The sequence below is a fragment of the Labrus mixtus genome, chromosome 2 (assembly GCF_963584025.1).
Source record: "Labrus mixtus chromosome 2, fLabMix1.1, whole genome shotgun sequence".
Taxonomy (NCBI): domain Eukaryota; kingdom Metazoa; phylum Chordata; class Actinopteri; order Labriformes; family Labridae; genus Labrus; species Labrus mixtus.
The window spans coordinates 29115369-29139068 of record NC_083613.1 but is presented as its reverse complement, the minus strand read 5'-3'; the positions used below and the strand labels follow the sequence as shown (position 1 = coordinate 29139068).

Here is a 23700-nt window from a genome sequence, read left to right as displayed (position 1 = left end):
TCATTTCTTGCTCTTGGGATATTGTTTCAACTGGTGGAAAAGATTTTTTAGTGTTGCCCGTCTTAGCTGGCACATTTATGCGTCACAGTTTACAGAGCACATCCACTCTTAAAGTTAGATTTGGAGAGTCTGAGCTGGCTGCTTCTTTTGCTAAAAGCACGTCAAAAATCAGGTACAATTTTGGACAAGCGTCTCAATTCAGCTCCAAATGCCGTCTGTGAAAGGAATTTGAATTTGGGCAGAGGGTTGTAATTTTCTACAAAATGCGGACACTTCACTGCCATCATTTTGAATGTTGAAATACTTGAAATACCAATTTTTTGTACTCCACATTCTCTGGATTGTGGGTTGTACTTTGAGCAGAATCTGAGCCATGTAACAGTGCGTGTCTTTTTAATATTCTGCACGCATTTCAGTCGACAGAGTTGCTGAATGCCAGCGATAGTCTGATGAAATTTTGCGTAAACATGCTCAGTGTTTCTAATATGCACGTGTGTCTGTATCCATGTGTAATTATAATTAACTGCCTTACTCCTTTTGGCCACACACTTTTGTGTGTCTGGGTATGTGTGTGTGTGTGTGTGTGTCAGTGATCTTAGCATGCAGTGTGCATATGTGTCCCTGACCGCTGTCAAACGAGTGTGTTTTGTCCATGACCTCTGACCGTGTGGCGGCTGGCAGATGTCACAGCATGATATCAAGGAGACACCGGAGCTGCAGACTCACAGTCAGCTCTCCCTGCACCCAACCAAGCGGCAACCTCCAGTGTTGAAAAAATGGAGCCAGTGTGGGAGTGCAAAAAACTGCAGTTCCTGGTGTGTCCACTTGAGGCTGGCTCCAAAAGCCAAAGAAGCGGCGATATTAAGATGCCCATATTAAAGCCAGAAGTAAACAGTTTTAATCTGATAAGTTAACTTCTTTATTGGTACACACTCTACGGGGTTGTGAATCTCCTTTTTGTTTGTATAAAGGCCAAGCGTTGTTCGTTCATTTGCATAATTAGGGGCGTGGCCGAGTTGGCTCACAGGTGGCTGCTTTGAAGCTGTTTACCAAGAGGCACAAGGCCCACCTGAACTCCACTCACGTGCCTGTTACTGGATAAATTGAAAGTTAAGTGTCGATAGGATTCATACAGTCCACGCAACCAACTCGCAAACCCGCCGTTGGATTTCTACACACATCCTTCGACTCTTACACGTAATGACTCGATGTTGTAGCAGGCTGAGAATAGAGAAATCTGAAGGACAACAAGGTTACAAACTAAAGATCCTTCAGCCTGAAAGACGGAGAATAAACTCCCACGTTACTCACACAAATACACACCGTGTCCTTCATATGATATCATGCTGCTGCCCATCCCTGTCTGTGACCCCCTACTGTGTTTCAGTGATATCACCACCCCCGTCCCTCCTCCCTGCCAGCTCCTCCCCCCCCGTCTCCTCTCTCCCATGTATATTTTATCCATCCAGACTCCCACATTAGAGACGGCATCCATTATTGAATTACTCCCCTCAGCACTACTGTGCAACTGTCACCCGACGTCAGCCTTAACATTTGGTGGATTTGTTTCAAAGGGAAGGAGGGAGGGCGCACACACATGCAAGCAAGCACACATTCAAACACATACTGAGAAATGACATCTCTCTTGGCTGGGCATTGCAGAGCAGCTCCTGTGATATGTAGGGCAAAAGAAAGATGATGCCAGAGCTCATCTAGAATGTTCATATTACACAGAAAAATAGAACTGTTTGTGAGTGTGTCTTGATGTGCTTTTAAGTGGTAAGGGTGACGTAAAAACCAAGCGTGTGTTCGGCCATCTGTCACATTTTCCTGTCCGCGCCTGAATGTGCATTCCTACTGTACATGTAAATATTTAAAAACAGAGAACAAACACAATGACCCGAGTAATGCACTTTTATTTTTCTAATTCTACTCACATGGAAATAAATAGTGCATTTATATTGGGACTGTTTTCAGCTGTGGGTCAAAACATATTTAGTTCTCTGGTTCATATCTTTGGTAAAAAATCAGTGTCTATTGTACTCAACTCAAAAAAAAAAAGGAAATGAAGGAAATGTGGTCCAGTACAACAGCGGGATTGCTTAATGTGTATGATGTGACACTATAGACCTCCACTGTGGTTACAAAGACTGTAAGGAAACGGCTAAATCAGCCACACCGTTGCCCTGGGCGACCTGATCCTTCATTATGATAAACAAGGATTATTTAGAGTTAATCCCACATACGTCGTCCTTCTGTCCTTGAACACCAAATATGCAACATATTTCCTTGAAGCTACAATGCCCTTTAGATGTCTTTAAAATAAACTTCAATGCGTGATGATTTAATATCTTCAAAAGAAGCAAACGGACCATGTTGGTTTTTTTTCTATAAAAAAAGTATAATATCACTTTTTGGATAACAATGGTGGTCCAAGCAAAAGAGGAGATGTCTATTTGTGTCTTTGTTCCTACAGAAACAGCTAATTAATTATACTTTGATGACCTTAGTCTTTACTAACGCCTTAACCCATGCTCGTGAGCAAGCTGTAACACATGAAATAACTCCCACTCGCATGTAAAGACACACTCTAGGCGCCCTTCTCTCCCTCTGTGTCTCTCCTTTCCTCTTGTCTTGTCATTCACATTAGTCTCCAGTTCACTGCTCGCTCTCCTCTGATTGGCTTTCACTCTCTCTCTCTCTCTCTCTCTCTGTTTTGCATCCTTGCTCACTTTCTCCTACACGCTGCTTCTTTCTCTCTCATTCATACACCACATACCTGATTTTTTTGTCTATTATTTTCTTTCTTTCTCTCTCTCTCTCTCTCTCTCTCTCTCTCTCTACCCCCCTCCCCCTCGCTATGTGGCTCTACACTTCCTGGCCTGGCACGATACCCTTGAGAGAGAGAGCAGCCCCACAGTCCTCTCTCTCTCTCTCTCTCCTTCTGAGCGGGATGCTCGACAGCCTGTTCCCTCCTCTCCTCCTCCCTCCTCCCTCCTCCCTCTCTCTCTCTCTCTCTCTTGAATTCTCTTGTTCTCTTAGTCTCTGACACATCTTTCAAACCTTTCTCATCTTTTCATCTGTCCCTCTCTCTTGCATACTCGCGTGTACAGTATCGCAGCTAGACGTCGGTGAGTGCGCGTGTGTTTAACTGACCGGACGAGGCTGACATGCCGGCGTGGAGTGTAATCGCTGCCTCTTGACTGCACGCGCGTGTGTGTTGTTTTTGTGTGTGTGTGTGTGTGTGTGTGTGTGTGTGTGTTTATTCCCGTGTGTGCATGTCTGAAGGCTCAGCTGCTCTCATGTTCATCTGCCAACACAGCCTTTGCTACGAGCAACATGTTTCGACGCACTAAAAGGTAAATGGCAACAATCTGTCTTTGTGTGGTGCCCTCGCTGTTTTTAGTGTGTGTGCGTTGATTCACCGGAGGAGGCTGTTGTGTTTTTTCCATGATGTTTCCGTCCTCCCTGCCAGCTTTCATGCTGTCTCACAGTTGTCTCTCTGTCTCCATTTAGCTCCAGCAATATGGTGCGTGTGTGTGTGTGTGTGTGTGTGTGAGAGAGAGAGAGAGTGCCTGTCTCTGTGTGTGTTTCATGTTTTAAATGCATGCGTGTATATGTAATGTGATTGTGTGCATAAAGTATATTTTTACATCAGATGAGTGCATGCCTGAAGGGCTTTTAAAGTATGTCAAGGATTGATAATTTACCTGTGTGTGTGTGTGTGTGTGTGTGATTGTGTGGTTTTGTGTGTGTGCTCTAAGTATGTGTGCATGCTATAAAAACCATAGACTTGCTGGATTTGTATTCATTTATATCCTTGTGGAGCATTATTGTCGTTATGCACAAGGATGTGCTCAAGGATTTAGTCTGCCTTAGATTATGGCTGCTGACATCTCACTCTTACACACACACACGTGTTTATATGCTCTCTCTCTCTCACACACACACACACACACACACACACACACAGGAAGGAATGTGTGCGCTTGGCCAGCAGCCTGGGAGCCAGAGATAGCATTATGAAGTGAAAGCATTATTGTCAGTGTCCAGGGAGTGCTTATGTAGCGGGGAGCCAACAGTGGGCAGTGCTGGAGTGCTGTCTGGCTGGCTCAGGTCCTCACTCCTCTTCCTCCTTCCTCTTCTTCACCTCCTTCTTTTTTTATTCACCCTCTCTCTACCTGTCTCTAACTTAACAGGTCTGGCCACCATATTTTTATCTCCTCTCCTCTTCTCTCCTGTTCTCGTCCTCTTCCTCTTCCTCTCCTCTCCTCTCCTGTTCTCTTCCTCTTCCTCTTCCTCTCCTCTCCTCTCCTCTTCCTCTCCTCTCCTCTTCCTCTCCTCTCCTCTCCTCTCCTCTCCTCTCCTCTCCTGTTCTCTTCCTCTTCCTCTCCTCTCCTCTCCTCTCCTCTCCTGTTCTCTTCCTCTTCCTCTCCTCTCCTCTCCTCTCCTCTCCTCTCCTCTCCTCTTCCTCTTCCTCTCCTCTCCTCTTCCTCTCCTCTCCTCTCCTCTCCTCTCCTCTTCCTCTCCTCTTCCTCTCCTCTCCTCTTCCTCTCCTGCTGTGCTTCATTTAGCTGTCTTCATCTCGTCTGATCACAGGGGGATTAGTCTGAGTCGCCTCTGTTGCCCCCACTGTGCAGTGAATGAACAGCAGGATATCCTGTATATGAACAGGAATAAAGCCTCCTCTCCTCTGACTGTTAGCCACCATGCAGTGTGTGTATGTCTTCATTAGAGAGGATATGTGTTTGCGTTAGGGCCTGCACTGTGTGTTTGCTGTTTATCACTCTGTATGTTTGTGTAAAATGTTCTTTCCTTATGTCGGCTCCTCGTGTGAATTTTCTTGTTCCATGTTGTCATACTAGAGGTTTATACTTTGTGATTGTTGGTGAAACTGAGAGTACAGGTATTTTTTTAAGGTACAATAATTAGATGTCAGAAAATAGCACAAAAAAGCAGATCACGGTATCTCATAAAAATTAGCTTTTAGCCAGTCATAAAACGTACTGAAGTGAATACTGATGCCTATAGACCTAGAAAAGCCATTAAGACAATAAGTGATAGATTGATTATTTCCAGTTTGTTATTTTTAATGCCATTAAATGCTGATACCGGGTAGGTGTCAGATGATGCGATTTCCAGCCCGCTGCTGAAACAACCTTCTGTTTGGATTTATACACTGGACAGATTAATAAGAAATATAAGAAACATAAGAAATCAGGGTGAGATTTGTGTGTGTGTCAGAAATCACTACTTACATGTGTAAAGGGCAAAGTCAGCAAAGAGATAAGACATATTATTTTGTCCACAGGGGGGCGCCAAAATCAACATAAACCCAAAGTTCCTTACAGGAGCTTTAAGAGGCTAAAACGAAAGTGACTGCGATTCTATGAATTCTGGACGACCGGCAGAGCTTCTCAGTCACTCAGAATCTGGAGTGGCGAGAAGATTTACAAAGGAATGATGACAGGATGACACCGGTCCTTCATAGTGGAGGAGGGGTCATCCTGGGTCACACATGACTTTGTTTGTATACACACTCGACCTACGCGTCCATGGAGGATATTATCCATAATCACGCACTGTCTCTGGAGGTCAGGAAGAATTAAATAGATTCTCAGATGTTTCAGCAGGGCTTGATGAGAACTGTTTGTACCTGTTTTTTTTGGCAAGTTATGCGAAAGAAATACTTGTCAGTTGCATATCGTTGAGTATCACGCCTCAAAACTAACATGTAGTGTCTAAAATGTGACCATACTGTTCTGTTCTTTATCCACTAACAGGAATAGTTCAAACCATTTTTAGAAAAGCTGTTGAACTGTTAGAATTAAGTAGACAGGTGTTCCTGTTTTTGGCCTGTCATCATCATTATAATTTGGATGGTAAAAAAAAAACCACATTCACACTCACACTACAATACAGATCAATTAAACCACAAACTACAGCCTACAAAGGGACCGAAATGTTCCATAAACATCTCTTATAAACTGTCAAAACAGCAGCTGAATATTAAAAACCTTCATGTAGATAACTGTTCTATCAGACTGCTTTAGTTTTAACTAGGTGTACTAAATAAGCTGGCAACAGAGTATACAAAAGTGCATTTAAAGGTCCGTCATGTAAGATATTTACTGAATTTAATCATAAACTGACCTTACTGTATAATCAGAAAATTTGGAAACATGCTATGTTGAATTCTGGCTTCTCTGTCGACACCTCCTTCTAAGTTTCTATTCCTGTGCAGAATGGTCTGTGTTTGTTTTGCTCTGAGAAGGTCGGCGGTTTTAAGGCACCCCCCCCCCCCCATGGCCGATTTGCCCCTCACGTCTCGGTTTGCCAGGCAAACAGCAAACTAACAGGCGTTGCAGCGATGGAAGCGGGTAATCAAACGGGTTCAGATATAACTGATTCTACCCGATCTAAAAAGCTTCAGCATTTTTCTAATAAGCTCCATAAAAAAAAATTGTAAAAATGGAGAGAGAGGTTACGTTAAGAGGTTTTAAGACCAGTACAGATCTGGCTAAACACTGAAGCTTCAGTGTCCACAACAAAGCAACCTGCGTGCGCCTTGACTCTAGGGATGAGGCGGCGGGGGGAGACAGCGCTCTCCAATGTCTTAGAATTTGGACTGCAGTACCCCTTTTAAACACTAGGGGTCAGAGTTACATATTGCTCCTTTAACTTTAGAGAACTTTTGTTTCTATATCATTCTAAAAATAAGACCTCATCACATTTTTCAAAGTAAGGTATCTTAAAAAGTTTTTGTTTGTTTGTGTTGGTGCTGAAACTCTAATGTTGTATCATCACTAGAGTGCAACTCAATTCCTAGCCCTGATTTTGAGCTATTTATATCATCTATCATCATTATTTATCCCTGGTGATTCTTTCGTTCTACTTTTTAATTATCTTTGCTCTCTGCTTCCCATTCCCTCCTTCTGCTGTTCTGTATTGTGTGTGTGTGTGTGTGTGTGTGTGTGTGTGTGTGTGTGTGTGTGTGTGTGCGCATGTGTGCATTGTTATTAGTGCTATTTGTGTGCATGTTGTGTTTTCTTGGCTTGCTGTGGCAATTAAGAGAGATAATGCTTTGTGCCCACTCCCAAACAGATTGAGCTGAAGGAGGGCAGTTAAAGGGAGCGAGTAAGAACGAGAAGATGAGGCAGGAGACACACAGAGAGAGAGAGAGAGAGAGAGAGAGAGAGAGAGCAGCAGAGCTTCAGGAAGACATGATCAGGGCTGGATGAAAGGCAGCAGCCTGAGGTAGTGTCTCAGCCTACATTTAAGAGAAGCCCACAGAGGTTAACCGAGCCCATGACGATACACTCCTCACTTCCTTCTACCTCTCTCAACTCGAAGGTGAACTCGCTTTGTTGTTTTGGATCATGAAAGGGAGACGGAGAAAAAGGAGAGGCAGTGGGGGGGACTGAAGCCAGATGACAAACAAGAAAGGAAGGGTCTTAGTGTGGTTTTTTTCCGTTCTTGCCAGGAACATGAGGGGGGTGCATGTTTATCTCCATCTCACACAGCACATGCAGTATTATCCCACTCATGCATATTCCTCCAGTGTACACGATGTACAGCGCTACGTGCAGATGATCCCACTCATGAACAACAAACTGGGCGTCTCATCCCACTCGAACACAGCACGCATTGTTATTTGATTTGTGTAGCTTTTTTTCATTTTATACGCACCTCCGATCAGCCATGGTGGTTTTTGTCTTTGGGACAGATGGTTTGAGGTTATTTTAAGCTTCAGTGCTCCGTAAACTAACACGATGCACCTCACAGCTCATAAGTAGGTACAATTATCTACTTTGGCATCAACAAATGAACAATAGTTAGAGTGAAGCATGCAGTCAGCTTTGTTATGCCCATTAGAAGTAACAAAAGGTGCTTCCTAAAATATGTTTCAGCATGTTGTTTGCAAAAGCAGAGGTGCTTATCTTCCTCTTCGCAGCACCAGATGTCTGAAGCATGCACATTTTTAGTTCTGTTGGCAGGTTTGTTTGTTTTTTAACAAAGAAACTGTCCCGTGAAAGATAGTATGGAAAAAAAAAAATCCTTCTCATGCTCTTCTCCTGTTGTTTGTACCATGACGGCGCCATCTGTTACTGGCTGCTGTTCAGGCCGGCCTTAACCAAAACACACAGACTGTTTGTGGTTTATCTTTGATACTGCAGTGACATGATAACACACACACATATAACCTGGCAACACGGACTGCGTATGAATTCAATTCAGACCCCTGAAATAACTTCTTGCAGATAAATGTAAATCTGTGTTATTCAGGCTGTGCGTTGAGGTGATGAGAAGGTTTTTGAATTTATACAGGTGATGTCAAACTCTTCATGTTGTGGGATGATCTGAGCAGTGTCATGTAGGGTTGGTCTGAACTTCAGTATGCGATGCTAGTAAAAATCAAACGATTCTCTTGATACCACGGGAAAATAAATCCTAGACTATCCTAGTCTAAATCCTAATAAGTCCTAGACGTCCAATATTGAGGAATTTCTTGTTTGTACTTACCGACATTGCAAGCTAACTCCTGCACACCTGTCTGAATTGCAATACATGGCAACATTTCTTTAAACTTTGTACGTATTTGTGCAATTTAGTCAGTGTCTGTAGTTGTCCCCGAAAACAGTGTAAGGACCCATTTAAAAGAAATCCATCTCAATTATTCATAATCCAGTGGAAGTATGTGGTTGTGTCTTCTCCTCTACTGAACCCTTACCTCTGTCGGTGTTGTCAGATTTTCTCATCACGATGCTGTGCTGGTGACATTTCTGTGGGTTCAATCATTGTGCGCTCACAGCCAACAGACCATGGGTCAGGACTGAGTGAAAACACGTCACCCATGTGATATTGCTGTCACCTCCTTTACTCTCAGTTTGTGAGAGACATACATGTAGCTTTTGAGTCTTGATGATGTGCTGAAAGTATTTTAGAAACTGAAGTATTTCACAACCTGTGATGTTGAATGGACCACCGCTGCTGTCTCTCTTTTGTGTGCAGCATATTTGGGTTGAAAATATCACTCGAGTTCTGCTTTTTTTTCAAAGATTTGATGCTATCGAATGTAAAAAAAAGATTGAATTGTTTTAAAACACGTGGTATCAGAACGTATCTTATTAATGAACTTTTTTTTGACAACCTCAGTGTCCTACCGTGTCATACTGATGATTTTGTGGATGAGAAATTTCAATCAATTCCAAACGCATTGTAATTTAAAAGTGTATTAAGAGCTCAAGAGCAACACCAGGCACAGTGTGGCCCCCCCCCCAGAAAGTCTGAAAATATGTTTGTCTGAGTCACTCATTGACATTTAAAGAGATATAATTAGAGAACAGATTGAGTTGATTTAATTAACTGAGCGAGCTTCACCCAGTAAAGAAGACCGTGAGCAAGTTGAAAACGTCAGTAAGTCGAGGTTAAAGTCTGATTAATTAGCACAAAGCCGCCTCAACAACAACAACTATTTTCAATATTTGACGATTAATTCGTTTTTGTGTTAGCTCAAAGTTTTGCTCTTGCAATCTCACTGAGAGTTCTGTCCTTGTGTTGAAACTCTTCAGTGATGACCTTTTAATTAAAAATACTGCTTTGTGTTTGACTCCCAAATGACGAGCATTTAGCTCAGCCTTGAGGACATTCATCAGGTATGATTTATGTCCGACTGAACATTAATTGGCAGCAGTTTGCAGAGAGACATGACTCATGCCATCTTTGTAAGCACACATGCTGAAAATCCACTGATTGAAGATTCCCCTGTTGCTCGTTCTTCTCGTCATTTGTGACAATAAATAGAATTTATTCAGGAAAAGAAGCAACCTGTTCCAAGTCAACTTGATCGTACATGAATAGTTTTGGCATGATGTGTGTTCAAACACAACAAAGAATAGCATGTATTTAATCTTCACTAATAATATCTACTTTAACCAGTAGCATCTTAAAGCTGTTATATCCCCTGGAATATTCCTTAACTTACAACAAAATGTGAATATTTAAATCTTCTCAGCTTCTTTAAGGACCGAAATAGAATATGCACGTCACAGTTTGAAGTGCTATCTAAAGGAAATGTACCAGATTTAAATGTAAAGATGGTTTTTAGCAGCACAGTCCATGTTGGGGGCGGCTGTGGCTCAGTTGGTAGAGTCGGTCGTCTCTTAACTTGAAGGTCGGGGGTCCGATCCCCAGCTCCTGCAGACACATGTCCGATATGTCGTTGTGCAAGACACTTAACCCCTTAAATTTCTCCCACTGCTTCGTCGGCTGCGTGTGAATGGGGTAAGTTCTGATGGACACTTGAGACAGCAACCTCTGCCATCAGTGTGTGAATGTGTAGGTGTGACATGCGGTGTAAAAGTGCTTTCAGTGCTCAGAAGACTAGAAAAGCACTACACAAACTCAAGTCCAATTACCATTTGATTTCCCGCACAAGTCCCGCCTCTAAAAAGGCAAATAGCCAGCCATAGTTAAGGATTTTGGGTCGGCCCCTGTGTGGCCAATCAGATTTTCAAAGGTTGCCATGGAACCACCCCTGATTGGAGGATGACAATTGAAAGTAATTGTTTATGCAATTAGAAAAAAACTTTGAGATGCACATTTTAAAAATTATCAAAACAATGTTGTTACAAATCTGACCTTGTTTCTTAACCAATCACTCAAGAATAAATCCTTGTTTTGTGTCTAATGTATGAAATATCTATAGTTTGTAATATCGGGCCTAATATTGAAGTATTATCAACAGAGTAAATCGCCATCTGGTCACTAGAAGTCAATGCTGTTTATGTACAGTTCAACCATTAGCTGTTCCTTGAAGCCTGTTTAAAACCATAAGTGTCATAATTTAAAGTCTCACAGTATTACACCAGACATTATATTGAGTTAAGCGACATACTGCCATTTCTTCAGAGAGATAGAAACTGTGACTCGCTTGTGAATCCATATGCATTATCCATAATCAGATTCAATCATTTTTAATGTCTATTAGCCATGCTGCGAGACTCATGCTAATGAGCTCTGCACCGTGAGGGAAGTGTTTTTTTTTTCTTCGAGGGGATGGATGCGGATCATCATTTGCGGTGAATAAGGTCATGTCTGGAACAAAGTGTAATGTCATGACGGCCGTGATTCAGAGCTCTTCTCGGGTCTCCACATACAGCGTTTACAGAGCGATGAGAAAGGCGCCTAGAGACGAAAACACAAGAAACAAATGCAGACAAACAGGAAACCTGCAGATGAGACATGGATAATGACACACGCAGAAAGATCCAGATAGGTCGTCTTCGCACAGCCACAACTTCCTACTGCGTCACTCTGCCTGAGGATACACTTTCACACCTTCAGAGGACATCTGACAACACCTTAGACTGGAGAGAAGTGACGCGACTAAAATAGACGTCTGGATGTTTACCGTGTACTGATGGGTTTCTATTTATGTGCTGTGCCTCGGCTGTGGTTTGTTTCAGACCAGTGATGCTTTGGTTACTTTGGTTTTGAATGTCCTCAGACTGTAACTGGTTCAAGCCTCACATTTGTTTGTATTCGGATTGGGGGAAAAGTCGTGTAATCACATTTTCACTGTCATCCTCAGATCAAACAAGCAGTGTGGGGATTTAAACCAAGTAGTTAAACCAAAGTGTACCCCAGACTGGACTCTCATACCAATAAAAATATGACAAAACAATCTAAAATCTTCCTTCCAAGTAATATGTCAACATTAGAGGTTTTCAGAGTACCAGAATTCTGAACTTTAATGCAATACTAATAAGATCAAAATATGTGCAACAAATAGGAAACGGTAATTTATTGTTTTAATTGGCAAGTTAAAACCTGCACCCTTCCAACATATGAGTGCGATTAAGGCAGTGTGCAGGTGTTTGATTACAAACTTTGACGGATTCTTTCCTCTTCTATGAACCTGACTTATGAAATTTTTTTTTTTTTTCCAGACGCTGTCGATCATTAAAATAACAGATTTTATCGTATTTAAAGATGTGGTATCCAAAAGTTTCGAAACATTTGACAGCCTCAGTCAACATTTAGCTTTTACACTTTGTTGCTTTGAGTTGGATGTGTTTCATTGATATCACTTTCATGTTTGTTTATTTATCAAGAATTTAAAAAGCTAGCGGACAATTAGCTTAGCTTAGCACAAAAAAGTTGTTCTTGTTCTGTCACAGTTGAAAAATCAGCCTGACGTCGTCTCTTAGTGTCGATATAAATGAGTCAACGTATCACTGTAGTTGGCACTAAAACAAAAAGACTCCCTGATGCTTGTCAGAAAATTATCTTTGCACAATATTCCCCCTTAAAACTGTCGATCCTGTTGTATGTCTTCACATTTCTGATGACGTTTACCAAACAATACAACCTCGAACATGCCACATTTGTCCTAGATGTTCTGGAGGTCATTTTTTTTAATCTCAAATGCGTCCAAATGGCTGTTTCACCCTGATAGCGTTGCTCGTGCTAAGCTAGGCCAATCACCTCCAGGTTCCTGTTTCATACTTGGCACACTGATATAAATGTGCCTCAATGTTTCCTCAGTTATAAAAGCATATTCCCCAAAATGTTGAACTGTTCATTTACAGTTAAGCAAGTGGTGTCACACAACGTTTTAGAGGTCTTAGAATAAATAACCCAGGCTGAACCAGGCAGTCCAGATGTGATTTGACTTGTTCGAGTGTCGATTTCAGCACAGCTTCTCTTTTAAATGGATTTAAAAAAAACAGCTTCAGTAACACCTCAGTTGTTGAGCATCCAGCCACGAGATCAGTCCGCTACGATATCAAATCAGGAAGCCAGCATGTTCAGTAAGCGATAGATTCTGTCTGCCAGCCAACATGTTTATAATTCAGTGTAATTCAGCTACTTTGTCACCAGCCAGCTTTTTTATTTAATCACAAAACAAGCTAACTTACAAGCTAAAGGGATGACAATAAAACATACTTTCTGTTTATTGAACTGGCACAAAGTCCTGTTTCAACGCTGAGAATTAGTCACAGAATGAACTGCCAAAAGAACTGCTGTTTTTCTGAGGTATGACTCAGTCAGTATCTCTTTTTTCTCTGACCTCATTTCTCTGCCGTTCACTTTTTACCCTCATTCTTTGACTATATTTTTCTTTCTAATGCAACTTTAAAGCTCTAGATTTCAATGTTGAGGTCACTGTTTTCATCATTTTCCTCTCCTTTTTCATCTTCCTTATTTAGGGATTAACAGCAAATTCCTCCTTGTGGATTTCTCTGTACGCTTAGCAACATGAAGAGCCAATTAAGCACATGTTTCTTGTTTTAATTCCACCTTTATTCTTCTTTGTTCATCACCTGTTTGCTTTTACCTTCGGCCCATCAGCATCACTCACTCGTCCCCTCCATCTCATGCTCCATAAATCTGCACACTTAGTTTGATTTGGACCTTTTCCAGACTTGACGGATCCACTTGGATCGTTGTGAATGTGCTGGACGCTAACAAGAAAAAACAGCGGATGTTGTGTAATAGGACGATCTAACTGGGACCAGTCTGTTTGTCCAAAGAGCATCATTAGGGGTAGCATATTATCCTGTCCATTACCATCTCATTTCCAGCTGTTGTAAACATGCACCACTCACCTTGAAAAGGTCCTGACAAAGACAGTGAGGGAGGGAGAGAGAGAGAGGGAGAGAGAGAGGGAGAGAGAGAGAGGGAGAGAGAGAGAGAGAGAGAGAGAGAGAGGAAAAGAAAACAAATAGACAACAGAAAAATCAAACACTAGAGGCTCAGAAATCATAAAGTCACAATTGAAACTGGTCCCATTAAGAGACAATGGTCTCAGAGTCTGTGGAACAGGACATGTGGAAACAGAAACTCATTCCCTCACTAGTTGTCCCAAGTACAAAGAATTTATAGAACTTTTTTTTCTAATAATTGAATGATTAAATCCCTGGCTTTATTACCCTTCAAAGAGAAACAGATTCAAATTATTCTTCACAAATGTTGAACTGTTAGAAGAGTAGGTAACTGCAGGTCACACAGCTAGAGAAGTTTGTGTGTAAGATATTTTTTATTCATCCTTAGGTATTATAAAGAATAATACCTTTATTATAACTACGTATTTATATGATCAGATTGAATTGAATTCAGAAAGAGAGAGAGAGAGAGAGAGAGAGAGAGAGAGAGAGAGAGGGCTGAAGAGTAAAAAAATAGAGAAAAAAAAGAGAGAGAGAGAGAGAGGGGGGGAGGAGGCAGAGAGAGACAGATGTCACCTAACAGGAAGTTAGCCTGGATGGATCGATGGTGTAACCATCAGGAAGGTCTGGTGTCCTCTGTGCCCTGTGAGTCAGCAGAAGATGACACTTATGACTGACAGATCACACACACACACACACACACACACACACACACACACACACACACACACACACACACACACACACAGAGAGAGACCGAGTTAATAATCCACCTGGTTAAACACATTAAGCATGCATAAGTGCTCGCTCACAGGCTCACATGTGCATTAACAGTCATGATACACAGGAGATACACAGACATTCCTCTCTCTCTGTCTCACACACACACACACACACACACACACACACACACACACACACACACACACACACAGAGGAACACACACGTTGTTGCCCGTGTTAATAACGTCCTGCACCAGACAGTTAAACGTCGTGTCACGATGTGCCACCGGGCCCTCGGTGTCGGAGCTGTGCTCTGAATAGACTCGTTCCTTCAATTGATTTTGCATAATGTGGAGCTGTTTTGTGTAAACGGCTGACGGTCAGCGCTGTTGTGTTCTTATCAGTAATCGCCTGTTTATAATGAATGTTCTCGGCTATCCTGCTAAAATATAAACCTGCCAGAGGCTTTTGTTGTTTGTGGACGGAGTCGACTAGAGAAGAAAGGACACACAAGAAGTCGTTTGTGAAATAATAAAAATGGACGAGGGAAACATAATGAAATAAATACAATTCTTTAAAACAACTTTTTATAAATAGGAATGAGGATAATAAAACAATTAGACGAGGAATAACAAGAATAATAATGATTACGTACGTATTATACTAGAAAATGTTTCTTTTTGAGTGAAAGCTCCTATATAAGTTTATATATATGAGTCCTCCTTTATGAGTTTTTAGCTGCTCATGAAACAAACTGAAATGTAATTAATTACTTTATATGAGCTACAAAAGCAAACAAGAACATCTATGAGAAGATTGACTTTTTCTTTTATAGTTTTTTTTTAATTATCTCCAAACAGCTCCTGCCGGGTCGGTGTCAGACATTAACAGCATGCTGCAGAAACAGACTTTACTTTACATTTGAAACAGCAAATATTCACAATAATTGATGTGTTTGATGGGTCAGAAATGAGGATGAGATATTTTGTTTAAATGAAAATGACTTCCTTATGTACAGGTCAATAGAAATAGTACACAGACAGGGGGCTGCAAAATTAACATAAACTGAAAGTTACTCACAGGTCTGATTGGCTGACGAGTGTGCCTTCATTTTGAAGCAGTGTTGATATTTTCTTGGTTCTGGTTATTTTTTTTGTTCATAGGTATCATAAACCAGGGACCTGAACTGTGATTAAAACATCATGCTTTAGTTAGTTTTCACTTGTTCTAGCCAAACCAAAACCATAGACTGTATAAAACATGGCTGTGAGATAAGACAAGATAATACTTCATATTGATCCTCAGACGGGTAATTGCGGCGTTGCAGCAGCACAAAGACAAGTAGCAAGAAGATTCAATGACGTCTCTCATTGGTTTCTGAAGGGGTTTTTCTGAAGCTGAAGGACGGCAGTCGCCATATTGGAAATTCTATCTCAACCTAACTTTTGTACATATTGAAACAGGAATGAGGAGCGGGTAAAGCGGGTCTTAAGCTTCCTGGCACAGAGCCACAATGTGCTCCCATTTTAGTCAAATCAGCTGTGCCTCTTATTATGCAAACATATGGATAACTCTTTGTCTAAATAGAATCACAATGGAAGACTCATTACTGAAAATATCAGTGTGTACAAACCAAGCGGCAACCTCCAGTGTTGAAATGTGTGTGGAAGTGCAAAATCCTTCAGTTAGACTAATGTCCACTAGAGGCTGTCTGCAGAAACACCAGTCAAAAAGTTTTTTACAGCAGGAGTTAACATGTTTACAGCTTGGTTCAAAAAGCTCTCGTCTTGATAAGCACACACTGTATGGTGGGTGAATGTTTTGATAACTCATCCTTTTTTTTAATATATGAAGGATAAGAGGTATTCACAGGACGCGTATCTAAGGTGTAACGGATTATCAAGAGGCTTAAAACCTGCCTCAACTCCAGCTCTTAGCCTGTCGTTAGGTTGACTGAAAGTTAGGCTCAGACAGCATTTCCAGCATGGCGGCAGCCATTGATGGGATTCCAAAGCCCCCTGCAGTAACAGATGGGTGACATCACTAAGGTTTCGTCCATTAATATTTACAATCTAAGGTACAACCGCTTTGCTGACCATAACTGTGATTTGTACCAGGCTGTAAAAATGTGTCATTCTGCTTTTAAAATTGGTATTTAAAGATGGTTGTATATGGGGCTTCCTGGCTTTTGGAGCCAGCCTCAAGTGGACTCTTGAGGAACTGCAGTTTCTTTCCCTTCTGTATTGGCTTCATTTGTCAGCAACAGAGGGTTGCCGCTTGGCCAAAACAAGTTCTAACAGAGCGATCAGTCAAGCAATAAATATGTAATGTTTAATAACTTGCATCTTTGGAGTATAATTTGTGATACTGTTGTCGCTGTAATGAGTGTGGACAGTCAGGGACAGTTTCAGGCGTGTGTTTGTTTGTGTGCATTCATGAGGGTGAGAAACTAATGGCCCTGTGCCAGCTGACGGCCTGCAGGGGGATAATTGCTCGTCAAAGCTCCAGTACAAGTCATTACCACAGATTTAACCTTTGATCCCCCCCAACGGCGCGCTGACCGGAGCATTGCAGCCAATGACAGCATTGGATTTTATTATTGCAGAGAGACACAGCCAGGCGTTGTTGGCTGCCACATCTGTGTGTCTGTGTTTGTGTTTTGGCTTTAGCTCTTTCACACTTGGTTACCTTTGACATTGTCTCTTTGTATTATCCCCTTAACATTGTCACCATGCAGCACTGTCACTGGAAGAATACCTCTGTGTACCAATAATATTATTTTGATTGTAATTTTCATCCAGTCCAAGAGTCGATGCACAACAATGCACACTATAGTTTTATACTGAAAGATATTTGCACACACAACCATCTTACACTAACCTGCACAACTGTACAGCTCCTCCATTGCACCTCTTTACATATTGTATGTTTATTTTTAATATTGCATCTTATCTTTGCATCTCAGTTTGTGGCTCAGTGGTTAGCGTTGTTGCTTCACAGCGAGAAGGTTCCTGGTTTGTGGAGTCTGCATGCCCATGAAACACAATACACAGACTCGCAAGAGTATTTTTCATCAATTCATCAACATTATGTCAAAACGGGCACCCGCATGATGTTGTAATTCTCCTGTGATGTGTGTGTGTGTACACTGTACGGCCGATCGTGGCGGCCCTCATGTTCCTCAAACGGATCCAGTGGGGCAGGGCGTGCACTGTCCGACAGAGCATAACCGTGGCGCTGACGGAGTATGTGTGGATAAGGGGGGGTTAGATGGATTGCTTCTAGTTTTGGTAGGAGAAAGCTCTTTTGATTCCGTAAGGAGTGGACATGTTGCAAACAAAGATACAGTTTGATATAAAACATGAAGAACAGCAAACAAAGAATTTTGAGTTTTAGCTTCTATCATAATGTTGAGTCATGTCGCACATTGCAGATTTGGCCTAATTTGCGTGGCTTTCATGGAAAATGTGGTGTTCTTAGCAGACTTTTCAATGTTCATAGTTATTCCTCATGTTGTTGCCAACAGAGACGACTGCGCTCTCTTTATTCAGCAGGGCTCAACCTTTCAGCTCGGTGAACACTTTCTCAAAGAGCAAGCCGGACTGATACAGACTGATACATATCCTCTCTCTGCCATCATGCTCGTATTGTCACGAAGCAGAGGCTCTTGGTTGTAAAATGTCTTTTCTTAGTGATCCATAGCAGCTTCTTCATCATCAAAGCTTCTATGCTAGAACTGAAAATGTGCACAATAAAGTTGCATGCTTCAGTTCAGTTAGTACTTGGAGGTTGTTTGGCAAACAGGCTTATTAAAAGCTCTGCTGCTGGATCCTGCATAGTAAACAGAAAACATGTATTTTCTCTACACCTTTTTACTGACTCGGTGACACATGGTGGCACCAATACACACACACACACACACACACACACACACACACACACACACACTTTGCTTCTCTTTCTCTCACATAATAGAAGTTGTTTCTCGCTCACAGCTTTCTCATCAGCTCTAGAGTCCATCGACAGAGACCCCACTCAACATCAGCATGCACCGTTGACCCCAATGAATCACACTGTGTTTGACCGACAGCAACCCACACCTCCCAGTTACTCCACTGTCACACACAGAATGAGCCTGCGTGATGGATTACACAATGGATTATGATGGATTATGAACATGGCACTCATATGTAGCAACACAAACAATCTGTGGCTCAGCCGTATCAGCAGACACTGAATCACAGGGTTGTGTTTGGCCGCAGGGTGAGGTCATCGTTTTGGATTTCGCTGGCACTCAGTTCAGAGCCGATTTCAATCGGATTCTCCAGGATTTTATTCGCTTTAACACAACTTGTCTGTTTCTCAGTGTGTGCTCTGGTGGAAAAAAAAGAAGAGGAAAACAGTCAGAGATGTCGCTGCCTGCTTTGAGCTTGACTCTAGATGTGTTGCTATGGTGACGTTGTTCATTACCCCTGCCGTCCTCCTTTCCGTCTTTCTGCTTTCTCTTCATAGTTCTTCTTCTTAGTCAATTCATTAAGATCAGAGACAATTTGATTTACCTAATTAAGTCTGAACATGTCTGAATTTTTAAAAGGAAGTGGCTCATTTTCAGCATAGTGTCTGTTTGCTATTAAAAATGCGCGTGTGTTAGTGGATGACAGAATGAATCCAAATGTGACTATCTGTCAAAAGAAATAGGTGGGTGGATGATATAGTGCTGGATTGTTTGTCTTTGGGTTTACGATTTTAGCATGCTAATGTGAGGTAAACTAACACACACACACACACACACACACACACACACACACACTCCTCCTTACCCAGTGTGAGGCAAGATGAGCCCAGGCTGCTCGACCATAACCATGACAGAGTGATTTAAAGTCACAGAGACACACACACACACACAAACATATCACCTCCGTTATCTTAGGGTATCCACAGCATGTTGGTCATAACTCCGTAACAGCCTCATGGATCCGCTCTTGTCACCTCTCCTGACTGCGAACACTGTTACTACGTTACTGCTGCTGATTGTGTGGCCGGGATTTCAGAGGACGACAGGCGACGTGACAAGTTCAAATGAGCTGCCTCTTAAAAATGTGTCACTAGCTTTTTAATGATCCAAAGAAGGAGCAGGGGTGACATGTTGAAGCTTTCCCTCAGATTCCCTCAGCTTCACACTCATGTACTTATGAACCCATTTATTTTATATCTAAATTCCTTAGATAGCCTTCTGTGGTCAGATGGAGATCGTTGTTTTTTTTTTTGTTTCTGTTCAATCCTGTTGAAATAGAGCCAACATAAAAACCAACATTGGACCATATGTAAGAGAAATTTGAATCCCCAATGTATTTTATCTGCAGAGTAAGGATGTTCACATTTAGCTGACTAGACGATTAAACGTCGTCACCCCACCCCCCCCCCCTTCCCCCCTGATCATCCTCTAGGTACTCCACTGTGTACTCTGTAGGGTATTGAATTCCTAGCATTCTTTTATAATTCTTTATACCATGTGTGATATTGTCCCATCACTTTGATCATCCATAAATAACAGAAAACACTGATATAAAAAGTGTGAGCTTTCACAGATGGATGTTTCTGCTTGTTACGCCTCCCTGCTTCTTCCATCAAACCCTCATAGCTTGCAGGAATACAAGCAGAACTCAAACGTGACCTTTCTCTGGTGATAAATTTGTGACTGGCTGCTGGAGTACCGACTAAAAAGCAGCCCTCCTATTTAACTTTCTTTTTTTTTTTCCTTACAGTAGAAGTGCTCGGGGCAAGATGCCCTTTTGCAGCATTCATTTAAGATAACAATGTTATAAAGAACAGCGGCTACAAGAGACTTCTGGCTTTATGGGGAGATTAGATTGCTTTGCCCTGTTGGGTTTTCATTTTGTTACCGTCTGTAATAGTTCAGTCGACTCTGGAACCCTCAAAAGGAGCGTTACAGAGAGAAGAATTAGTTTCCCCCTGACTTCCTGGGTTTCAATTATTCATCAGTTGGAGTTAATTTTAAAAGAGGAGAAAGCAGAGAAGGAATGGAGCAGGATACTGAGAAAGTAATGGAAGAGATGAAGAAGAAACAGAAGAGTAATCTAGAGACAGTTATGAAAATGAAAACTGAAAATGACATGAAGTAGAAAAAAAGTCAGAGAAAAAGAGGCACGTTAGGTTGAATCCATTTTTCCGGTAATATAAGGTTTGATGCATGAGACACTCCACCTAAAAAAAAAAAGTGAATCATTGCCATATGACGATTCACTGGCAGAGTCTAGCTCCCGAAGATGTGATGAATCATGAATCAAAAAGCTAAGAATATGTGCAGGAGTGAAGCTCGACGAGAGTATGCTCAAGTGATTCGGCCTCTGATTGAGATGAAACTGTGGGACTGGGAGGGTTAAGGGAAAGAGTGAAAGGAGAGACGATTGCATTGCAGGTTAGAGTGTGGAGGTAATAATGAAGAAATGAGGGTTGATGAGAGCTTGACACACAAAAGAGAAATCGGAGGAATCGACTGTTATCACGTCCTGCTTTTGATTTTCCTTCCTTGCTCAGCCTTCTGCCTTTCTCCTCTGTTCTCATCTTCTGAGTGCTGTAGCGATGAACGTGCTAAGCCACTTCCAGGCCCTCCCTCCAAAGCTAATGCATTTCTCTTAAATATTTCAATATGATCCTCCTCTGTTCTGCAACGTTGAGTACAAGCTTTCCCTCAGCTGGCGCCCACGGAGGTGCACCGCCTGCCACCAATAAAATCCTGCCAGGGGTTTGATGTCTTTTATCAAATGCTGAAGAAGAAGAAGGAGAGCGGTACTAAAAAGGAGGATGAGGGGGAGGGGGGAGGGGGGGGGGATCCAGATTATAGATCAAGGGGTGATGCATCAAAACAAAAAAACATGTGTTGTGCGACCGTGTCTTCTTCAGTGTTTAATCAGCACATCTATGATTTACAGCAGTTCCTGTGCAGACGTAGAGCAGCAGCGTTCTGGCTGACGCAACAAGGAGAAAACTTGTATTGTTTGTCAGATGTGGTTCTGCTCTGTGAAATCGGCTCTGACAGGCACTCCAGTGAAGCACGCAGACAAGCACGGAAAGGCCCACAAGCGGAAAAAAAAAAAAAAACCCTAATCCACACATGAAAATAACACCTGAAAAACCTACCGCCCTCTTTACAAGCTGTTATGTAAGACAATAAGTGTGTGTGTGTGTGTGTGTGTGTGTGATCTTTCAATGACACCTCCGGCGTGTGAAGCCTTTATGGCTCAATCATTTCTGTTCTCAATCACGCTCCATACCTGTCCTCCCTGGGAACCTTTCTTCCCCTCCGACAGTCTCTCCATCTCTCCGTCGTCTCATCACTCCTGCTTTTTTTATATTCCATGGCAGCAGCCGTCGCGGGGCTGGACCTAGAGGAAATTAAAAAATCTTTGTTGCTCCGTCGCTCTCCCTTGTGGATGGGCGGATGTCAATAAAGTCTTGCATTATGGCCTGCCGCATGGACACACACACACAAACACACACAAACACACACAAACGCACACAACGGTATACTATACTCGCGAGGAATCACACACACTCTTAAAACAGCACATGCCGCACTGAAGGCTATACATTAAGTCAGGGTGACAAGTGAGACCGCAGACACGGGATATTCATTAAGCTCAGGGTCACTGTGTGGTGAGGGAGGGGCAGCCATCATCTGTCTGATATCCATGACGCCTTACATTTAATGAAGACAAATATCGACGTTCTCTCTGTTCTTTATGTGTCCCAGTTGCAGAACCAGTAACCGGAAAAGCCTCATCCTGACCAGTACGTCCCCCACGCTGCCACGGCCGCACTCCCCACTGCCCGGACACATAGGTCAGTATTCAACTGTTATAGACACAGCGCTTTATTTAGTTGTTTTTGTTTTTTTTTTAAATGGGAAGATTTGATGCAAAACAAACTTGGAAGTTTCATTTACAGCATTTGTAACCCCTTCAGCTTCTGTATGTGCCATTTCTTAGTGTCTCTTCACTCCAGAAGGAGGGTGTGTGTACACTATTATTAGAAGCTAACTGTTTGCAAACCTTTCCTCCCACTTGTGTTGTGGGATTTTCTGCAGGAGTTTTGTTTTTGTCTCAGAAAGACAGTTTACATGAAATTGCAGTGGTCAGCGTCTTCTTTGGAGCAGGATATGTAAAAAGCTTTTTGATGGTTTGGAAATTAAACCTGAACGAAATCCAGAGGAAGTTAGTATTATATTTATTTATTTTAATTTAAAGGAAGAATATGTGATTTTTCACAGTTGTAGCATGTAGCAGAAATCAATATCCTCTGAAAATAACTCTCTCAGTCATGACTGTCTACAACGAGTGTGACACTCGAGTCGACCAGCTCATCCTCTTGCCTATACATTTTCAAATACTGTATATTATACTATTTATACTATGGCCATATTGCCTAGTAGGCCCAGCTTTTTTTCCCATTTAGCAACTGTTAAGATTTTGTATTTCAAGCTAATGTTAGCTGGCAAAGAATTCACTCCCTGCAGTGTTTCTGTGTAATTTCCAAATCTAGCTAACGTTTATCTTACAAATGACTTCAAACTTAGTAAGTAATGGTTTTTGCCTATTCTAACTAGCGAAGCAGTAAGGCACTCACCTCTTAATTTTCAGGATGGAGATGGATGTCCTTTCAACCATGTGGTCTCAACTTCTTTTTCCCAAAATGCATTGTAAAAACTACAGTAAATTACCGTTTTGTTTCCTTCAAGCAATAATACAGTAAAATATTGTCATAAACCGTTATAATACAGTAATGTCCTGTATTTAAACATAACAGGATCATGCTGTTGAAATGTCCTTGTAAATTTACAGCAGTTTCTTAGAGTGTACTGTACTCACTGCTTATTTGGATGTCATGTAAGCGTTTTTAGATCACGGTAATTTTGTGTAATTTTACATGCAGTTTGAAGGTACGCGCAAAATAAAGGTCACTAGCATTAGCATGCTAACACAACAATGCAGCGCAAGTTTTTTTGGTTTCATGCTGGTGCTCAAGGGCGACATCTGCTGGATCAAAAAGTCGCATATTCTGCCTTTAACTGGAAGACACAAGAAAAATAAAGGTATCACTATATTTAAAGAGAGAATTTAAAAGACAGAAATATACAGTGCATTTGCAGCTGGTGACTTGAGAGCTCTCTGTCCTGGGTTGTCATAGTTACACAGTACAAGACACAATGTAGTAAATGCTAAGAGTGCATACTGACAATCACAGCGAGCAAAGGATAGATTTGACACTGATTTGAGCGTTCAAGACA

At 41.8% G+C, this 23700-nt stretch overlaps 1 protein-coding gene across 2 annotated transcripts in view; it reads left to right on the top strand.

Moving 5' to 3' along the window:
* Positions 1-23700, top strand: part of mast1a (microtubule associated serine/threonine kinase 1a) — a 72393-nt gene that overhangs the window by 14146 nt on the left and 34547 nt on the right. The window contains exons 1-2 of one of the 2 annotated variants that reach the window (XM_061060775.1): positions 2385-3359; positions 22168-22256. In XM_061060775.1, coding sequence (XP_060916758.1) covers positions 3340-3359; positions 22168-22256 — 109 coding nt within the window. In that variant the 5' untranslated portion in view covers positions 2385-3339. Of the gene's footprint in view, positions 1-2384; positions 3360-22167; positions 22257-23700 lie in introns of those variants that run through there. The other variant, XM_061060766.1, reaches the window with a different exon arrangement.